This window comes from Sceloporus occidentalis, unplaced genomic scaffold (genome assembly GCF_023333645.1).
Source record: "Sceloporus occidentalis isolate IW3139 unplaced genomic scaffold, rSceOcc1.0.p SCAF_3, whole genome shotgun sequence".
Lineage (NCBI taxonomy): Eukaryota > Metazoa > Chordata > Lepidosauria > Squamata > Phrynosomatidae > Sceloporus > Sceloporus occidentalis.
The window spans coordinates 231,848,848-231,865,931 of record NW_028316983.1 but is presented as its reverse complement, the minus strand read 5'-3'; the positions used below and the strand labels follow the sequence as shown (position 1 = coordinate 231,865,931).

General features: G+C 38.6%; 1 protein-coding gene across 3 annotated transcripts in view; it reads left to right on the top strand.

Moving 5' to 3' along the window:
* The window catches only part of ENPP2 (ectonucleotide pyrophosphatase/phosphodiesterase 2), a 120,149-nt gene extending 103,422 nt beyond the window's left edge, over positions 1–16,727 (top strand). For all 3 annotated transcript variants that reach the window (XM_089517877.1, XM_089517878.1, XM_089517876.1), the window contains 6 exons: positions 1,047–1,183; positions 2,883–3,018; positions 3,718–3,795; positions 7,666–7,798; positions 9,209–9,365; positions 15,369–16,727. In XM_089517877.1, the coding sequence (XP_089374003.1) occupies positions 1,047–1,183; positions 2,883–3,018; positions 3,718–3,795; positions 7,666–7,798; positions 9,209–9,365; positions 15,369–15,542 (815 nt within the window). In that variant the 3' untranslated portion in view covers positions 15,543–16,727. The remainder of the gene's footprint in view (positions 1–1,046; positions 1,184–2,882; positions 3,019–3,717; positions 3,796–7,665; positions 7,799–9,208; positions 9,366–15,368) is intronic.
* Positions 16,728–17,084: the final 357 nt, after the last annotated feature.

Sequence of the window (17,084 nt, the reverse complement as noted above, 5' to 3'; positions counted from 1 at the left end):
GGACTTCAATTCCCATAAGTCCTAGCCAGCTTGACCAACAGTCAGGAATACTGAGAGCTGAAGTCCAAAACATCTGCAAGACCAAAGTTTGGGAACCACTGAGCTAAAGCATTCCCAGCAGGTAGCTTCTTTTTAAAGACATCCAGAGAAAGAGACCACACCATCACTAGGTAATTAGTTCCAGTGTCAAAATTTCTTACTGTCAAGATGTTCCTTCTAATGTTCAATCAATATCTACCCTCCTGTAACTTAAAACCATTAGATTTGGCCCTACTCTAATACAGGAATTTTGGACTAACAATTATGGTAGTGAAGTCGAAGTCTTCCATGGCCAGCATCCATATTTTTTTGTGGGTTTTTTGGTCTATGTGGCCATGTTCTAGAAGAGTTTATTCCTGACGTTTCGCCGACATCTGTGGCTGGCATCTTCTTTCTATGAAGATGCTAGCCACAGATTCTGACAAAATGTCAGGAATAAACTCTTCTAGAACATGGCCACATAGACCAAAAAACTCACAAAAAACAAATTATGGTAGTTTTATTCCTGATGGAGGGAGAAAACAAATATTGCTTCCCAGTCTTCTCCCCACATTTAAATGTCCCAAAGTGCTGTGAAGTGGAGAAAAACATGGGTTTTTTTGTGCAAGAAATCCAGGCTTCTTTCATAGGAAACAGGGTTGTTGTTCTTTATGTGCAAAAAACCTGTTTTTCTTTGTAGAATAATTCCATCGCAACATTTTGGGACTTTTGAATATCAGGAGAAAAATGGGCAAAATTCTTGCTGGCCGATTATTGTTCCTGGCAGTTTCCTAACTGTTGGGAAACCCATTTTTTGACCAGAGAGCTAATCATTACACATTTGATTTTCAGTTTTTAATATATTATATAAAGAATATATTAGTACTTACCAATGTGTGGCAGAGTTTTGAGGCAGCGGAATGTGTGCATATGTAAGAAATATGTGTTCTTGATTGTGGTGGTGGTATTTATAAGGATTTGTATTTAACCTCTTCATTCCAAGCACACACTCTTCTTTTAATTTACAGATAAGCACCTCCTTTATGGACGTCCTGCTGTTCTTTATCGTACAAAATACAGCATCTTGCACCACCATGACTTTGAAAGTGGCTACAGCGAAACATTTATGATGCCTCTCTGGACATCTTATACTATTTCAAAACAGGTCATTATGCTTCCCTGAAGTGGTTTGAAGAATGGAGGATTGCAGTCATCTCTAAAACATGACTGACAATGATTGGATGTCCTCCTTCACTAGTTTCATTTACAAAGAAAGCAATGAATAATTTAAGAAATGGTCTTCCCATTGAAGGAAACAAGTAATTTGTTATGTTGAAAAAAGCATGTATATATTTTGGGGAAACAGTTGAAATTATGTATGTGAACCCTTTTATTAAGAGAGGTATGGTAATAACTATTTCACACATCACATAACTCATTTATGGCATTGGTTACTACCAGAAGTAGGAATGTCCTCTAGCTTAGAAAGATTCAGGGTCAATAGATTAATTGGCAGCTGTTTCAGACATGCTGGCTGTCAGGAGCTTTCAAGTGTGGGAACAGCAGATCAGTATAATCCTGAGGTGAGGAAGTGGCAGGAAAGGGCAGCTTCTATCTTGAAATGTGAATTTTTTTAAAAGTATGCTGGTTAAACTGGTCGATGTACTAGATGGCTCTTTGAGCTCATTCAGCAAGGCTTTCCTAATGGGTTGAGAAGAGCCTTGGCTCTCCGAAAGCCACCTTGGGTCCCATTCTGGGAGAAAGGTGGCACACAAATGAAATAAATAGATAAGTAAATAAATGTGTGTGCTCTGTGGGTACAAAATATTGTGAGAATTAGCCCTTAAAGTGTTGCTAAGGACCAAGCAAAATGTTACCTGTGCTATATATTTCCAGCTTTTGAGTGCCGGGTTATTTTTTTAATGAAAAAAAAATTGCCTGTGAAGTAGTGGAATGTTGATCCAAATTGGGAAAGCAGGCTTAAATAAAGGGATTAAAGCAGCCTACCCCACCTCTAGCATCCTAAGAATTACTAGGGAAAAATTGCACTAAAGGCAAGGGTTGTTGCATAAAAGACAAGACTCTTAGCACAAACAAAATTTTCAGAAAATAAAGAAATCTCATGATTAGTTGGTGAATATTTTTTCAGTGAAATTTCTTTATATGTGAAGATACCCTTCCTTGTCAAGGATGGGAACATTTCTGAGCATAGCCAGAGCTATGCATGAAAGACAGTGTGTAATTTGTCCTTAAGATGGATAAAAGTTGGTAATACCTGGAATAATGGACTAATGAAGCACTCTTTCCCCAGCTATCATAATAAATGAAAAAAAGTCTGCTTGCTGTGTACTTTGAGGACCTTGAAGGTCTGTGATTTAATTTGTCCAAGTAGTCCCTCCACTGATGCAGAACATAAATATTCAAAATCTCTGTTGTGTTCCTATGACCGATTCAGCACCTAGTGATCAGCCTTCTATTGATGACTTCTTTGCATTTAACTAAGCTAATCCCTGGACAGTCAATATGCAGTTCTTCACAGGAGCTGTATCAGAGTTATAGGATCTTGGTAGAACCTGCCAGACCTTCTGTTCCACTGATACAGTTTTTAAGAGTCTAGAGTAACTTCCATACAATGATAAGGTGGCAGTGTAGAAGTTTGCTGATGATGGTAGTATTCCTGTTTCATAATGTGGTTTGTCTAATCAGCCTAACACATCCAGGGCAGGAAATTCAGCTGAACGCAGTACAATACAGTGTTCTCAGTTAATGTTCTATTGAAGATGGAGATCTCTCATACTCTTAAGTTATATGTTTAGAACATGTGAAGAGCAATGGAAAGAAAAATTCTTCTTTTTTCAATGCAGTCAGAGGTGTCTGGAGTCCCAGAGCACTTGGTCAATTGTGTAAGGCCTGACCTGCGTGTTTCTCCAAGCAACAGTCAGAGTTGTACAGCATACAGAGTGGACAGACAAATGTCTTATGGATTCCTATTCCCACCACGTAAGCTTATATACTAGTATCTAAGGCACAATGTCTACAGATTTTGTTGTTCACTGTCAACATATGTTGGCACAACATTGGGATTCAAAGAAGGGATGGACATGCATAGCATTTGTTCTCTTTTGCTGATGTAGATTCTGTGGTTGATAGGGCAGGACATCACCTAATCTGTACTTTGGCTCTTTTGGCTTACATGCAATGTATGTTAAGGCGCCTGGCTGTAATGCCTGTTAAATGGCTCCAGGGAAGAAGCAGGCAAAGTGACCCAGGAACTGTCAATACCCTATCCTGAATGTTCTTAGGATGCAGAAGCAACCTATCTAGAGTCTTCCAATATGAGAGGCTATTGACTTCACTGGAGGAAGGCAAACTCTCCTTCCTTCCCCTTCACTCACAATACTATCTTCTGTTGTTGGAAATATTAACTGAAAGCTGAAGAGAACTGTGGTTTGTAACTTTCGTTTGGCTGTGCTTATTCTGGTAGAATATAATAGTGGACTGTTTCAGCTCCCAAATATTTTCTCCAAGTGTATGAGATTTCTAATACAAGTAGAGACTCAGATCCCTAGAGAATTTTCTGTTATCTATACATATAGGCTGAAGCTAGCAAGTAATTCCAGTAAACCATGCTAACATATTTGCAAAACCCAGTTGTTCAACAGAATCCATATATGATGTTGTCTTTTATTTCATTTTCAGAACTCAGTTCCTCAGCAGAAGCAAAGTATGATGCATTTTTAATAACAAATGTCATTCCAATGTATCCTGCCTTCAAAAGTAGGTACCCTCTTTTTATTTTTATTTTTTGCCTTGATAAAACCTAGCTTCTAGCCCATTTACACTTGTATCTATTATAGAATCATGGAATCATAGAATCGTAGAGTTGGAAGAGACCACAGGGGCCATCCAGTCCAATCCCCTGCAATGCAGGAAATCTCAATCAGAGCATCCCCGACAGATGGCCATCCAGCCTCTGTTTAAAGACCTCCAAAGAAGGAGACTCCACCACACTCCAAGGCAGTGTGTTCCACTGTCAAACAGCCCTTACTGTCAGGAAGTTCCTTCTAACTATAGAGGTCATGAATAAGAGATTTTGCTGGTTTAGGGGGTTAGTTATCTTCCCTCTGCAGGACACACTTTTTTTGTACATGTTTGTGCAGAAATAGCAATGTTTCAATAAAGGTATGTCCCCGAAGAAGCAAACATGGGCAGATTTAAAGAAACCCTTAGAATTATTAGTTTATTTCTAACCTGCTTAGGTTTAAAGAAATGCCAATTGTAATCCAAATTCTGTTGGCACTGGAAATATTATCAGCATGATATAGAGACTGTGCTCCCCAAAGGCATGATGCCCGTGCTTAAGTAATGGTGCTTCTCTACATTATGCTTGCCTGAGATCTATATGTGCACTTTGTTTAAGTATTTCTGGCGTTCAGTTATTGTCTTTTAAAAAATTATCACAAAGCAGTTTGCATAAACATTAAAGAAGAAGGAACAAAAAGCAGTGTTAGCAATAAAACATATTCTAAAGTCAAGGTGGATAAAAAGGTTGAGTGGATATTATGTGGATAATACACCTGTGCCAACAGAGTTTGGAATACAGGTAGCATTTTTGAGCCACCTTGGGTCTCTTTTTGGGGGAAAGGTGGCATAGAAATGAAATTAAATGAAACAAATAAATAAAAAACTAAGCAGGCTAGAAAGAAACCAGAAGACGCAAATAGGAAGGCCATTCTAAAGACAGAAAGCAAATACAGAAGAGTCCTTTACTAGTATTGCAAGTCATCACTAACTACTTTGTATCATATAATGGTGGCGATCCCCAGCAATTTCTGGGTAGGGAAACAGGTAGGCTTATACAAGTCATGCTAAATGACATCTAATGGCCACTTTCATGTCTGATGTTTAAAGTGGCTAAGAGTGTTGGATTTGGCTTGCTCATCAGTGCAACATCTACTGGTATTTAGTTTAGCATTGTTTTAACCAGCATAAGAAAAATATGAAACAATGTGTTTTAAACAATAGCCACTCAGATGGTGGAAAAAAATAGAGAACAAAAGCAATCTTCCCCAGCCCTCCTGATTTGTTTGATTGTAATTCCCATAACCCCCATTTATGTGAGATGTAATTCAGCACAGCTGGAAGAAACCACATTGGGGTCAGCGGGAGGCTTAACTAGATGACTCTTCATGAAATCCAGCAAGGGAACAGTTAGTACATTTCAAGACATTTTAGCCTCATGTGTCATTGAGTTTTGTAGTTCTCACTTTAATGGGTAGTATGAGAAAAATATGGGGGTGGTAATGATAAACAAAAATTGCTGACCAGTGTTCTTCTGCATTTCGCCCTCATTTTCTCATCTCTAGAGAAGCTCAGAATCAACTTTTGTAAAGTTCTTGCTTTACAAAAGGTTTGGGAGACTAGTAGTCTTCCTGATGTTATTGGTTCAAATGCCAGATCTCATCAGCACCAGCCAGCATGGACTCTGGCCAGGGATTATGAGTATTATAGTTCAATACCATTTCATAGGTTATTGGTTCCTCAGCTCTGGTACATAATACCAGAAATATAATAGAATTAGATTAATATTTACCATGCAGTATTAGACAAGTGTATAGTGCCTTGTTTTCTGTCCATGCATGTATTATGAAAGTTTTGAGAGCCTTTAAAAAATAAATGACATGATTGACGTAATTTAGATGATTTAAAAGTAGAGTCTCAAGGAAGCACAGTTGGTGCAAATGTGCGGCTGTGTCCATAAGATCATCTGAAAAACAGAAAGAGAGGAACCCCATCTTCTTTTGCAGAGGGTAAACAATGAAGCATCTGTATAATGCCCATGCTAGTCACAGAATGGCACTGTGTATTTCTTTTGTTTGCAGATTAGATGAAGGGAGGAAAATGGAAAAGCAAAATAAGGCAGTTTTTCCTTATAGGGGAACAAAATATGCATGTAAAAAAATGCTTATCTTTCATATTCTACTCCTGATCCCTCTCCCCAAAAGGAAGATATTCCATATCTTCATTTCCAATACTGTACTTCAGAACACATACATATAGACCCAGAAAGGGTAATGATTGTTTCACTGACTTTTAAAAAAATTGTTTTTATTGAGTTTTAAAAATTATTGCTTAATTTACAGATTCAAATTAGTGTAATAATACAGCCATAAATAATGCCTGATCTACATTTTAAAGAAAACCACTATATTAACTTCTTTCTTAGGAAGTGAGTCTTTTAGATATTTAGATTAATGTAAATATGTTAATAACCCCCTTTTATTTATTCTGGAATAAAGATCCATTTTGTTTCCAAAGATACAGAAAATCTTCATCCCATATCTAATTCTTAGGGTTAGAGCAGTTAAGTGATTTTCTTATACACTACCAAAATGCTCATTGTAAAGATGGGTTGGGGGAATATGGTAATTTAGCCAATATATTCCAAACAATTCTAATCCCTACTGAGCTGTGAAATTAATTGAGTTACCAAGGGCTCTCTCAACTTGACACTTGTTGTGTTGGGTTGTTGTGGTGAGACAAAAAGATGTGGGAAAGAAGATGTTACAGTATCATATTGGAGAAAACACTGGATATATTACGCTTAATAGTGCAATACAGTGGATACTCCACATTCACTGGGTTTTGGGGCACAGAACCCTGTGGAAGTGGGAAAACTGCAAATAAGCGCCTGATTCCCACTACCTTTTAAACTGGATTGCAAATCAGTTTGAACCGGTTCAAATGACCGTGGTTCCCACTTAAACTAAATTGTTGAAGTGATTTGAACAGGGGGGCCATGCGCTAGACCCATTTAACCCGTGTCTTTTAGACACTGTTTTTTTTCCATGTCTTTTTGGATAAATTGATTCCGCACAAGTGTGAACCAGATGTGGATCGGAATCAATTTAAATTTGCCCTTTGACTGGCTGGAGCAGGTCCATTTTGAATTGATTAATTTGTGAATGTGAACCACAAATGGGTTATTTTACTGATTTATTTATAAGTGGAAATGAGGCCATAAAAACACATCTTTTTTTTACCTGAGAGAACATCTCTCTAGGAATCTCTAGGTCCCTCAGGACAACATCAGCTGGGAGAGGATAATAGAATTGTACTGGAGGACCTACAATTGCCTAGAGAAATAATTCTCTCTAGGAATCTCTAGGTTCTCTGCTACAACGTTTGGCAGAAGTTGTTCATAGAGTAATACTGGAGGTCTTAGAGATTCCTAAACAGAATCTATTAATCAAATCTGTGAATAATCAAATCAGCAAAAGTCAAAGCCGCAAATGTGGATGGAATTGCCATCCTTCATGTGAGCAAAATGTTGTAGTGTGAAGTGCTTCTAATCAAGATTTTAGGCACTTAGTTGCATTCCATTTCCTTGGTTTCCATTGTTTCTCTGTTCAGTCCTCAGTGAAGTTAGATTTTGGTATAGAGAGGTTTCCAGTTTTTTTCCTTCTGCTTGTGTAAACTTTGGGGTTCTCTCCTATATGCCTGTTGATGCCCTCTCTCTTGCATACAGTTGGTGCCATTTTGGCTATATAAACAACAGCAGTAGAGGAAGTGCATTTGTCATGTATTTAACACTTTAAAACTTCTGTGGCTGATTTTAAGATAATTTTGTATCTTTTTTAAATATAGAGGTGTGGAATTACTTCCAACGTGTTTTGGTGAAGAGATATGCCATTGAGCGGAATGGAGTCAATGTTATAAGTGGACCAATCTTTGATTATGATTTTGATGGTTTGCATGACACACCAGACAAAATAAAACTGTAAGAATTTATTCTGTTTTACAATGAAATCCTATGCATGCTTATCTAGGAGGTTTTTTTTCCATTCAACACAGTAGCACTTACTCCCAGGCAAATGTGAACAAAGATATATTCCTCTTGGTGAGATTCTTATTTATTTGTGGAGAGGAATCAGTGTCCCCAAAATCAATCAGAGTGGCTCAGAAAATAATCAAAATTATTCAATTTTCTTTATAAATGAAATTAAAAGTAGCTTTTGAAAAGTTCATAGTGTACATAACCTCTGTCTAAATAGTCAAAATTACTAAAATTAATTTCATACAGAAAAAAACTAGAGCAGGATAAAAGAATTCAGCATATAAATGGGAAGGCAGGGGCAGGTAAGAAGTCATTGTTGTTTGTAATCTAGTAAGGCAGTCTTGATTCTAAAACCTATCCAGACTGGAACAGACCTAAATAGGAAATCTAGAGGAAAATCATTCTAGGAAATCTAGAGCTGAACCACCAGCCCCCACAAGCACACCTTCCTTAGTTGAATAACTATGTCCAATCATTATTTAAAAGCAAACAGCAGAGATCTTACAATGGTATTTGTTTCCAAAGTAGATGGGGCTATACTCTCTTTATGAGAGGAGTGTAGCATCACCTCCCACCATGTCAAACCATGGTGGTTTTTACCAGCTAAGATGCTGGTGACAGGATGGTTAAAATAGGTCTACAACAGGATATGGACTGTGCCAGTCCAATTTCTAAAGTCACCCCACCTATTCATCCAGGCCTAGTCAATCCCTCCAAGCTCCTTTCCTCAAGCCATTAATCCAGATTTACTCAATTAGATTTACAGGCAGAACAGAAGCAGTTTATGGAATATCATGAACACCCTGGAGAGGTATTTGCCTCACTCCAACTAGAACAGGTCAATAGAATCAATGTGATTTGCATAAATGTTAATTTATTTTCAACAATTGATTCAATGGCTCTTCTCTAGTTGTGACTAGTAATTTGATTCCATCCCCTGATTTCTCTCAGGGTTTACTGTTAAGGAATTCTTCTCTGGCTTGAATTTAAATCCTAGCCAGAGAAGAATTTGGAGGCTTTGCAATGCTTCCTTCCTAGTTCTGACTCTAATACACTTTGCTGACATTTCTAATTATTTGGCAAGCTTCATTGAACCTCGAAGCCAAAACAGTTTTGTAACTCAGAGTGGGGGGGGGGGGGCACTTGCAGTGGTGGGCTTCTCACTGTTGTTTGAGTGATTTTCCACATCTGTTCCAATATGTTTTTTGTGTGTGAGAGGATTTTGTCTTTCTGTATAATGAGGATATAACTTCTAACTTGTGGGAGTTCTTTCCTCAGAAGCTTTCCAGATGTCTTCCTTCAGAGGTGCTTGTTAAACATATATTTGAGTAACAGATAGATCTTTTCTTCTAGGTATGTGGAAGGAAGTTCAGTCCCAGTTCCAACGCACTACTACAGTATTATAACAAGCTGTTTAGATTTTACTCAGCCAGCTGACAAGTGTGATGGGCCACTGTCTGTTCTGTCGTATATATTCCCACACCGGCCTGACAATGATGAGAGCTGCACTGTAAGTTTAAATGAATGCCTGTTGCTTTTTTCTTTAAAAAGCATTATACAACAACAAAAGTGTAGTAATATCTTTTAGTCAGATTTACCAAGTACACAGTACTGTTCTCCAAATTCTAGAACTTGGCCTAAAGTTAAGCAAAATAAAACGTTTAGACAATCCTGTTGTAGTGGTGTCCAGAGCAGGGGTGGAGTACATTACAAAACATGCACAGAAGGAATATAAAGCAGTGTAGCAGAGCAATCTATGAAGATATGTCTTAATCCTCATGCTGCTAGTCCGGAGACAGGAATCACATTGTGTAGCTTCTGTTCTTTCCTCTTCAGTTCCTTTCTCTGTCCTTGTATTTCGGTTCATTTCACATTATTCCTTGGGTATCTCTGAGTAATTTTTCTGTCATTCAAATCTCTCTCTAGAAATGTTATTTTAAAAATTCTTCCACCTTTTCCTTCAGTTCTTCTGAATCATTGAAATAAAGATAATAAGGAAAACAAAAAAGAAAGTCAAAGCAGAAAATTGGAATTACAGAAGAAAGCTATCATAGTGGCCCATCTATAGCCAGGTTTTGGAAACAGTGGAAAAGCCACTCTTACAGCAGAGTCACATAACTTATCAGCTGGCAAATTCCAAAGTTAAAGGGAGAAGCAGAATTTTAAAAACATATTTAACAGGTCTAGAGATAGTGAGACCAAAGAATTGGATATTGGCATTCAGGATCAGCACAGAGAAACTGACACTCTTTGGGTGTTACCAGCCCCTTTCACGCTGCAATCCTGCAAGCTAAAATTAAATGGCAAAATATATTTTGGAGCACCCACTCCCTTCCCATCTGGTCCCTTAACCTTGCCCTCCATACCTTATGTCTTACTCAGCATGCCTTTAGGGTCCCCCCCCCCCAAAAAAAAATTGTGCAATTACAGAGTTCTGCAGCTCCAATTTAAGTTTTTGAAATTTATTTATTTTTTTTAAAAAATCGAGGCTTTGGAACTCCAAAATTGTGTGGAAAATGCAGTTGTTTCACCTTCCAGTAATATTAATCAGTAATAGCTTCTTTCAGGTTTGTGCAAGAATACATGGGTAAAGGTAAAGATAGTCAGTTGACATGAATGTCTAGTCTACTGTAGGCGGTGGTGCTCATCTCCGTTACTAAGCCAAAGAGCCATTGTTGTCCAAGGACTGCTCTGGTGCTCATGTGGCCAGCATGACTGCACCAAACACTGTTATCTTCCCACTCAGAAGTGGTCCCTATTTATCTACTTGCATGTGCATGCTTTCAAACTGCTAGGTTGGCAGAAGTTCGTGGACTAGTAACAGGAGCTCACCCCTGTCTTGCAGCACTTGGGCCTTGAACTGCCAACCTTCTGATCTTCTGATAATCAGAACTGGTGTCTTGACCACTAAGCCACTGCATCCTTGTTCCCATATCTGGATGATATTCTTTTCAAAGAGGAACCAGGATGAAAGGGACCCTCAAGATTGTTGGATTCCTTGTCTTCAGAGGGATTTGTACTGAAATACATGAGCACAGGCTGGACCACCATCCATTAAGGGTGCTATTGTTTGGGGATGGGGAAGCTTTGGCTCTGCAGATGTTTGACTCCATCTCCCAATAGCCCCAGCTGGCATGGACAGTGGTTATGGATGATGGGAGTGGTAGTCCATCAATATTCAGAGAGCTGGCCATAGTTACATTCTATTCTGAACATGAGGGTGAACTTCCAAATATATTTCTGTTACATATTAACATATAAAAGAGCTGCTTGTCACAATCATAACATTCAATGGACTCAAATTCTATTCTACTCTACTTTACTCTTTCTCTATATATGTATATAAAATGCATATGGGCATTTGTATACATACTCAACCTTTATTAAATACTTTGGGGTCTCTGATGTGCTTTCTTCACAGGTTGTGCTCATTAAGTGTGTTTACGCAGTAAGGGTTTTCCATTGGGACAGGCAACCAGGCAGCTGCTTGTTGCCATCTGCTTCTATTGACTTAAGTTGCAAGGAGAGATTTGTGCTCTGCTTTAGTTTGGATGAGCCATTTAAAATCGCACCCATCAGAACTTTATTACAGACATGTAGCTCCATAATAATTAATCATTATAAATAGTGCTAGTATTAATCTCTAGAGTGCTTATTTCTCTACTCCTTTTCCAAAGTGGAAAGAGGAAGCAAGACAGAGAAGGCATGAATGCAAGTACAGTGATATGTACTCTAGCAGCAGACTGCCTGTTCTGTCTTATTGGGTAATGAAGCCCATATAAATAAAGGTCACAAATAACAAGCATGCGTGACTAGGTGGGCAACTGGGTGTTTTTATAGACTCCCTTTGGAATTACTTGCAAGGCTTCACTAATGAATCCACATAGGTATAATGATAGAAATATTATGAGTTCTTTGTGGATGGACAACCAGCAGTTGCATTTACTTTCTGAAACCCCAAGCAAACTCATTCTGCATCCTAGCCCTAAGAAAACAGCCATATCAGGCAGCACACGTTGTGACATGGAGAACATGAGGTGTTGAAGGGCAAAGCTGTCTGTGCTTTGTTCTTGCCCTCAATCCTCTAAGCAAGACTGCTGCTCTCAAGGGTAATGGAGGATGTTCTGCTACCAGTGTTGATTCCCAGCTAGTCTGGCAGGTATTTTCTCCATGGTGTGACAAGACTGCTGCCTTGGTTTCCCACCGCAAGACATAAATTGAGTGGGGGCTTTGGCATACCATGGGCCCTTGGTATCCACTGGGGTTTGGTTCCAGGAACCACCCTTGGATATCAAAATCTGTGCATGCTCATGTCCTATTAAATACAGTATAATGACATAGTAAAATGGTGTCCTTTATATAATATGGGAAAATCAAGGTTTGCTCTATATTCAAGCCATGGATTTGCTCTATATTCAAGCCATGGATGGTTGAATCTGTGAGTAAAGAACCAGTGGATACAGAGGGCCAACTATATTACCATATGTTCAAGTCTGTACTTTTAAGGAGTGTAGCTGAAGCAAATGATAGAACTCATGTATCACACAAAGGAGATCAGGAGTTTATCCCCTGAATATCCTTGATAAATCATGTAATTATGCGTAACAATTTCACATGACGTCACACAAAACCTGCCACTGAAGTGGTCACAAAGAAGCATTAATATGCACCTTTTTACTTTCGAGATTTCAGCGACAATGCATTTTCTATATTGCTTTATTTGCACAATTCTGTATGATAATCATGCACACAATTACTCGCCATTTCTGCTTCATTTGGGGGATGCTTAAAAGGTGCTTTAATCTCTCTTTAATGTCAAAATCAGACCCAGTGATAAACTCCATAGAGGACTTTCCTAAACCTCAACTTGCCTTGGATTTTAAAGATGGTTTCAAATAACATGGCACCACCTAGTGGCCATGTATACTGTCTCCTAATATGGCACTAGCATTCATATGGGGAGTCAATCATCCATCTTCAATCTGATCATGAGGTGAAGCCAGTCTTTACTGTCCAACAGCAGTAATGACACTGCTCCATATCCTGGTCTTGTGATTTTTTTTTTTTAAAAAATAAGCTTCACATGTACAGATTTTTAAAATAATAATCATCTTGTTAAATATTTCCATGATACACTGATTTTCAAATTGTAATGAATGTGGAGTAGTGTGTTTACTGTTTCTATGTGCCAGAAACAGAGCCACTCCTTATGTTAAAGTCAGAAGAGTAGTAGTGACTGTACTTAATCCAAACTTGAGGACCCTGTGGTCTTCCAAATGTTGGATTCTAATTCCCACCAGCCTCTGCCAGTATGGTCAGTTATGAGAGATGATAATAGCCCTCCCCCTGTCCTCCATCTTGAGGGGAGAGAAGCAGGCAAGAAACAACAGGCCTCTGCCTGCCAAGAAGAAGAGTCCTCCTCCCGACCACCATCTTGAGGGGAGAGAAGCAGAGTCATGATGTGTTATGTATTGTTAATCTGATATTGGAAACCGCTTTGATCGTCCACGGAAAAGCGGTATACAAATAAAGCTTATTATTATTATTAGTTGTTCATCAACATTTGGAGGGCCATAGATTTTCAGTACCTATCCTAAATGGAGGATAGGAAAGGAGTTTTATCTCCCCCTCTTGTTTTTCTTTGGGTGCTAGTTTGATACCAACTCGTATTTTTTTTTTTTAGAAGTGGGTTAAAGCAATAGCTGACTAAAGAAGAACTTGTGTTGCAGCAAAAACTTACTGAAAGCATGGCAAAACAAGGAATGGCTAACATTGAGTCAAAGTATTGATCAATCAAGCTCAATGCTGGCTGGCAAAAGCTCCCCAAAGCTACATTTTTTCTAGATCAATTTAGGATATCCTCTGACTAAACTTGGAACCTTCTTAATGCTATCATGCATGCATGCATTTTGTACCTGATCTATAGGGCTTTCCCCCCATGTTATTGAAAATCAAAGGCCATTGGCCATATTGTTTGGGAGATTCTGTGGGTTGTAATCCAATTTTTCCCCAAGCTGCAAGAGACCACTGTGCAAGAGCCAAGTGGGAAAGACTTTTCTGGAAAAGTGTTTTTCACAATTTGGATTGTGAAAAGCCTTGTACTTGTGACTTGGTGATTCCTCATTTTATGGGGAGAGCAAGAGAAAGCCCTAAGAAGTCACAAATAACATACCACCCTGAACATATTCAATCTTATTTTGGAAGCTGAACAGGACAGGATCTGGTTAGTACTTGGATAGGAGACCAGGGATCTTCAGGTAGGGCTTCAAAAGAATCTTTTCTCAAACCCTGCAGAGCTGCTGCCAGTCAGTACTGAATTCAATGGATAAGTGGGTCTGGTTCAGTATAAAGCAGCTTCTGTGTCCCTGTGACCTACCTTAAGGTCCAGGTAGCTTAGTAATGGATTCAAAGTATTCCATAACTCCCAACAGTCCAGGTATGGCAAGGACAGTCTTCACTAATCCTTTGCTATCCCACTTTTTCAGCTGCTTTTAAAATGTCTCAGTTTTGCTCTTCTTTTCCCCCTTTCCTCTCAGCTTACTTCATTTCTGCAGTAGCAAGCAATAGAAATAGCAAGTACATTTCTATATCGCTTATGAATGTACTTAAGCACTTCCTAAGCAGTTTACAATGTGTAAACTAATTGCCTCCAACAGGCTGGGTACTCATTTTAGCCACCTCGGAAGGATGCAAGCCTGAGTCAAGCTTGAGCCCTTGGATGGTATTGAACTTGCAACCTTGCAGTTTGTGAGTGGCTCTAGTATAGGCATTTAACCAATGTGCCACCAGAGCTGCAAACTGACTTCAAAGTGAAAAAGTAGTTTACACTCAATTAACTTAGTTGAGGGCAGGAGAAAGGAAGAGATGGAATCTTGCCCTTTCCAGAAGACTCAGGCAAAAGCAAACCACACTGTACACTGTAGCTTCTTTAAGGGCTTTATCACACAAGGGGAAATCAGGAATTTAAAAAGACATTTTCCTGGGACATTTGTGCCATCGTGGGAAAGATTTTCCCATGACATTATGCTTAGAGAGCACTTATTCTGGGAAGAACCATGAATGCTCCAGCCACAAATCATTCACGGAAAAATCCTGTGAACGATTTGTTGAAGCATTCCTGGTGCTTCCCAGGATAAATCCTCCCTAAGTGCGATGTGTGGGAAAACCTTTCCTGCAATTGTGCAAATGTCCCAGGAAAATACCTTTTTAAACCCCCGATCTCCCCCCAGTTTTCCCCATGTGATAAAGTCCTTAGCTTGTGTGTTTTTCTTCATTAATAGCTTTTGCCCTCTTGGCCACAGTCTGATGTTGCTTGGCCACTTGTACCCTGCTTTTCATGTATGAAATGTAGAGGGGGGGGGGGGGTATGGTTCTCAATACCTACTTTACTATATATTCTTGACAAATGATGTCCTGTATCTGTAAAGATCATGCTTCAAACAAATTATTATGGAAAGAACATCCTCTTTAGAAGGGAGAGTCCAATCTAAATCAAGTTGCCTTTCAATTCCAGAATTACTCTGAGGATGAATCCCATTGGATTGAAGATCTGTTGAAAATGCACACTGCCCGAGTTCGTGACATTGAGCAGCTTACCAGCTTGGACTTCTTCCGGAAGACTAGCCGAAGCTACACAGAAATCCTTTCTCTAAAGACATATCTGCATACATTTGAAAGTGAAATTTAACCTGCTCTTAAACTCAGTCAGTCCATCCATCCTCTCATGAAGTGGTGTATATTTTTATATTATATTTATTAATTTGAAACAGGACATTAAAATTATTAGTGTGGTTTAATAATCTTGCATCAAATCTTAAATATATTAAAAGATGTGTCAGTTGTTCTTGATTCTTTAATGTAGGGCATATGGTTTGGTCTTCTTGGAAGAGAACTCTTGGGGCCTCTTGGTCAAGGCTTTCTAAAATGGTGCTGCAGAATCAGTTACTTACTTTGAGGAAACTTAATATTTTTCCAGCACTCCCTTGCCTCATTTTTTTTTAGTCCTGTACTGTGTATCAAACGTGTAAAATGATAATTACTATTAACTATGTGATAGACATATTTAAGCTCCATAGAGAATAGAAACTTAAATATAATAAAATCACACATTCAGTTTTTTACTTTGTGTTCCTTTCTCACACAGTATTTTTTAATAACCAGGTGTTTAACTTTTAATCTGGCTTTCCAGCCTGTGCAAAAACAGAGCACAACCTACTGCGCAAATGTAAAATTACGTTATGATTGTTAAAAGCAGCAGAATGAATGTGTACATATATACAGAAAGCCTAGGCTTCCAACTTCTGTTGTTTTTTTAAAAAGCAAACAGGTAAGTGGGCACAGCATTGGGCCAGGGCATGAGGCTGTAATACCATAGTCCATCTTTACCTAATTTGCCACCCTCTGAATGTCTTGGACTACAATCCCAATCAGCATGGCTAGCAATGGGAGTTGTAGTGTAAAATCTGGAAGACATCAAGTTGGGAAAGGCCACTCTAGCCCTATGCAATTTCTTCTTTACCAATATCCCAATGGACCTAGTCTGCCCTTCATTCTAATATTTTACTTTAAGTGATGAATTTTGTGAATTCTGGTGAATTTTTTAAAAATAAACTAAAGTGAAAATCTCCCTTTAGTGAATCTACATCTGCCAAATTAAAAGGGTACAGATATTCCCACCATAAAGAGGACAGTGTTGTCCTTGTTTGCCATATAGATGTTGAAGAACCTCTCAGGAAAAAACAGTGCCATCACAAACATGAACAATGTTGAATGCATAGAAATTCAAACTCAGTGAAGCAGTCAAAATCCCTGGGTTTGGATGGAGACATCTGGCAGTTTCTGTTTTGAACCCACACTCAGTTTGAGATTTTTCCCCCATGCTGCATTTGAAGAAATTCATTCATTCATTCATTCATTCTCTCTCTCTCTCTCTCTCTCTCTCTCTCACACACACACACACACAGAGTATGACAATGTGCTTCAGTAAACACAAGTTTGCAATTCTGACCAGTGAGCTGTACTAACCAGTGGACATGCATTTTACTTCAGAACATCACAACTACTTTGATTTCTCTGTGTTTGGTACGGAGGTGCCATCAGTTTCAGGAAGTTTGGACAAAAGGGAGAATTTCTGGATTCACTGAATTAAGACTTAAACATTAGGAAGACCTTTTCATTTTTTTCTTTTTCACTTTAAGGGTTGTTTGATAGTTGAGTAGATTGCCTTATA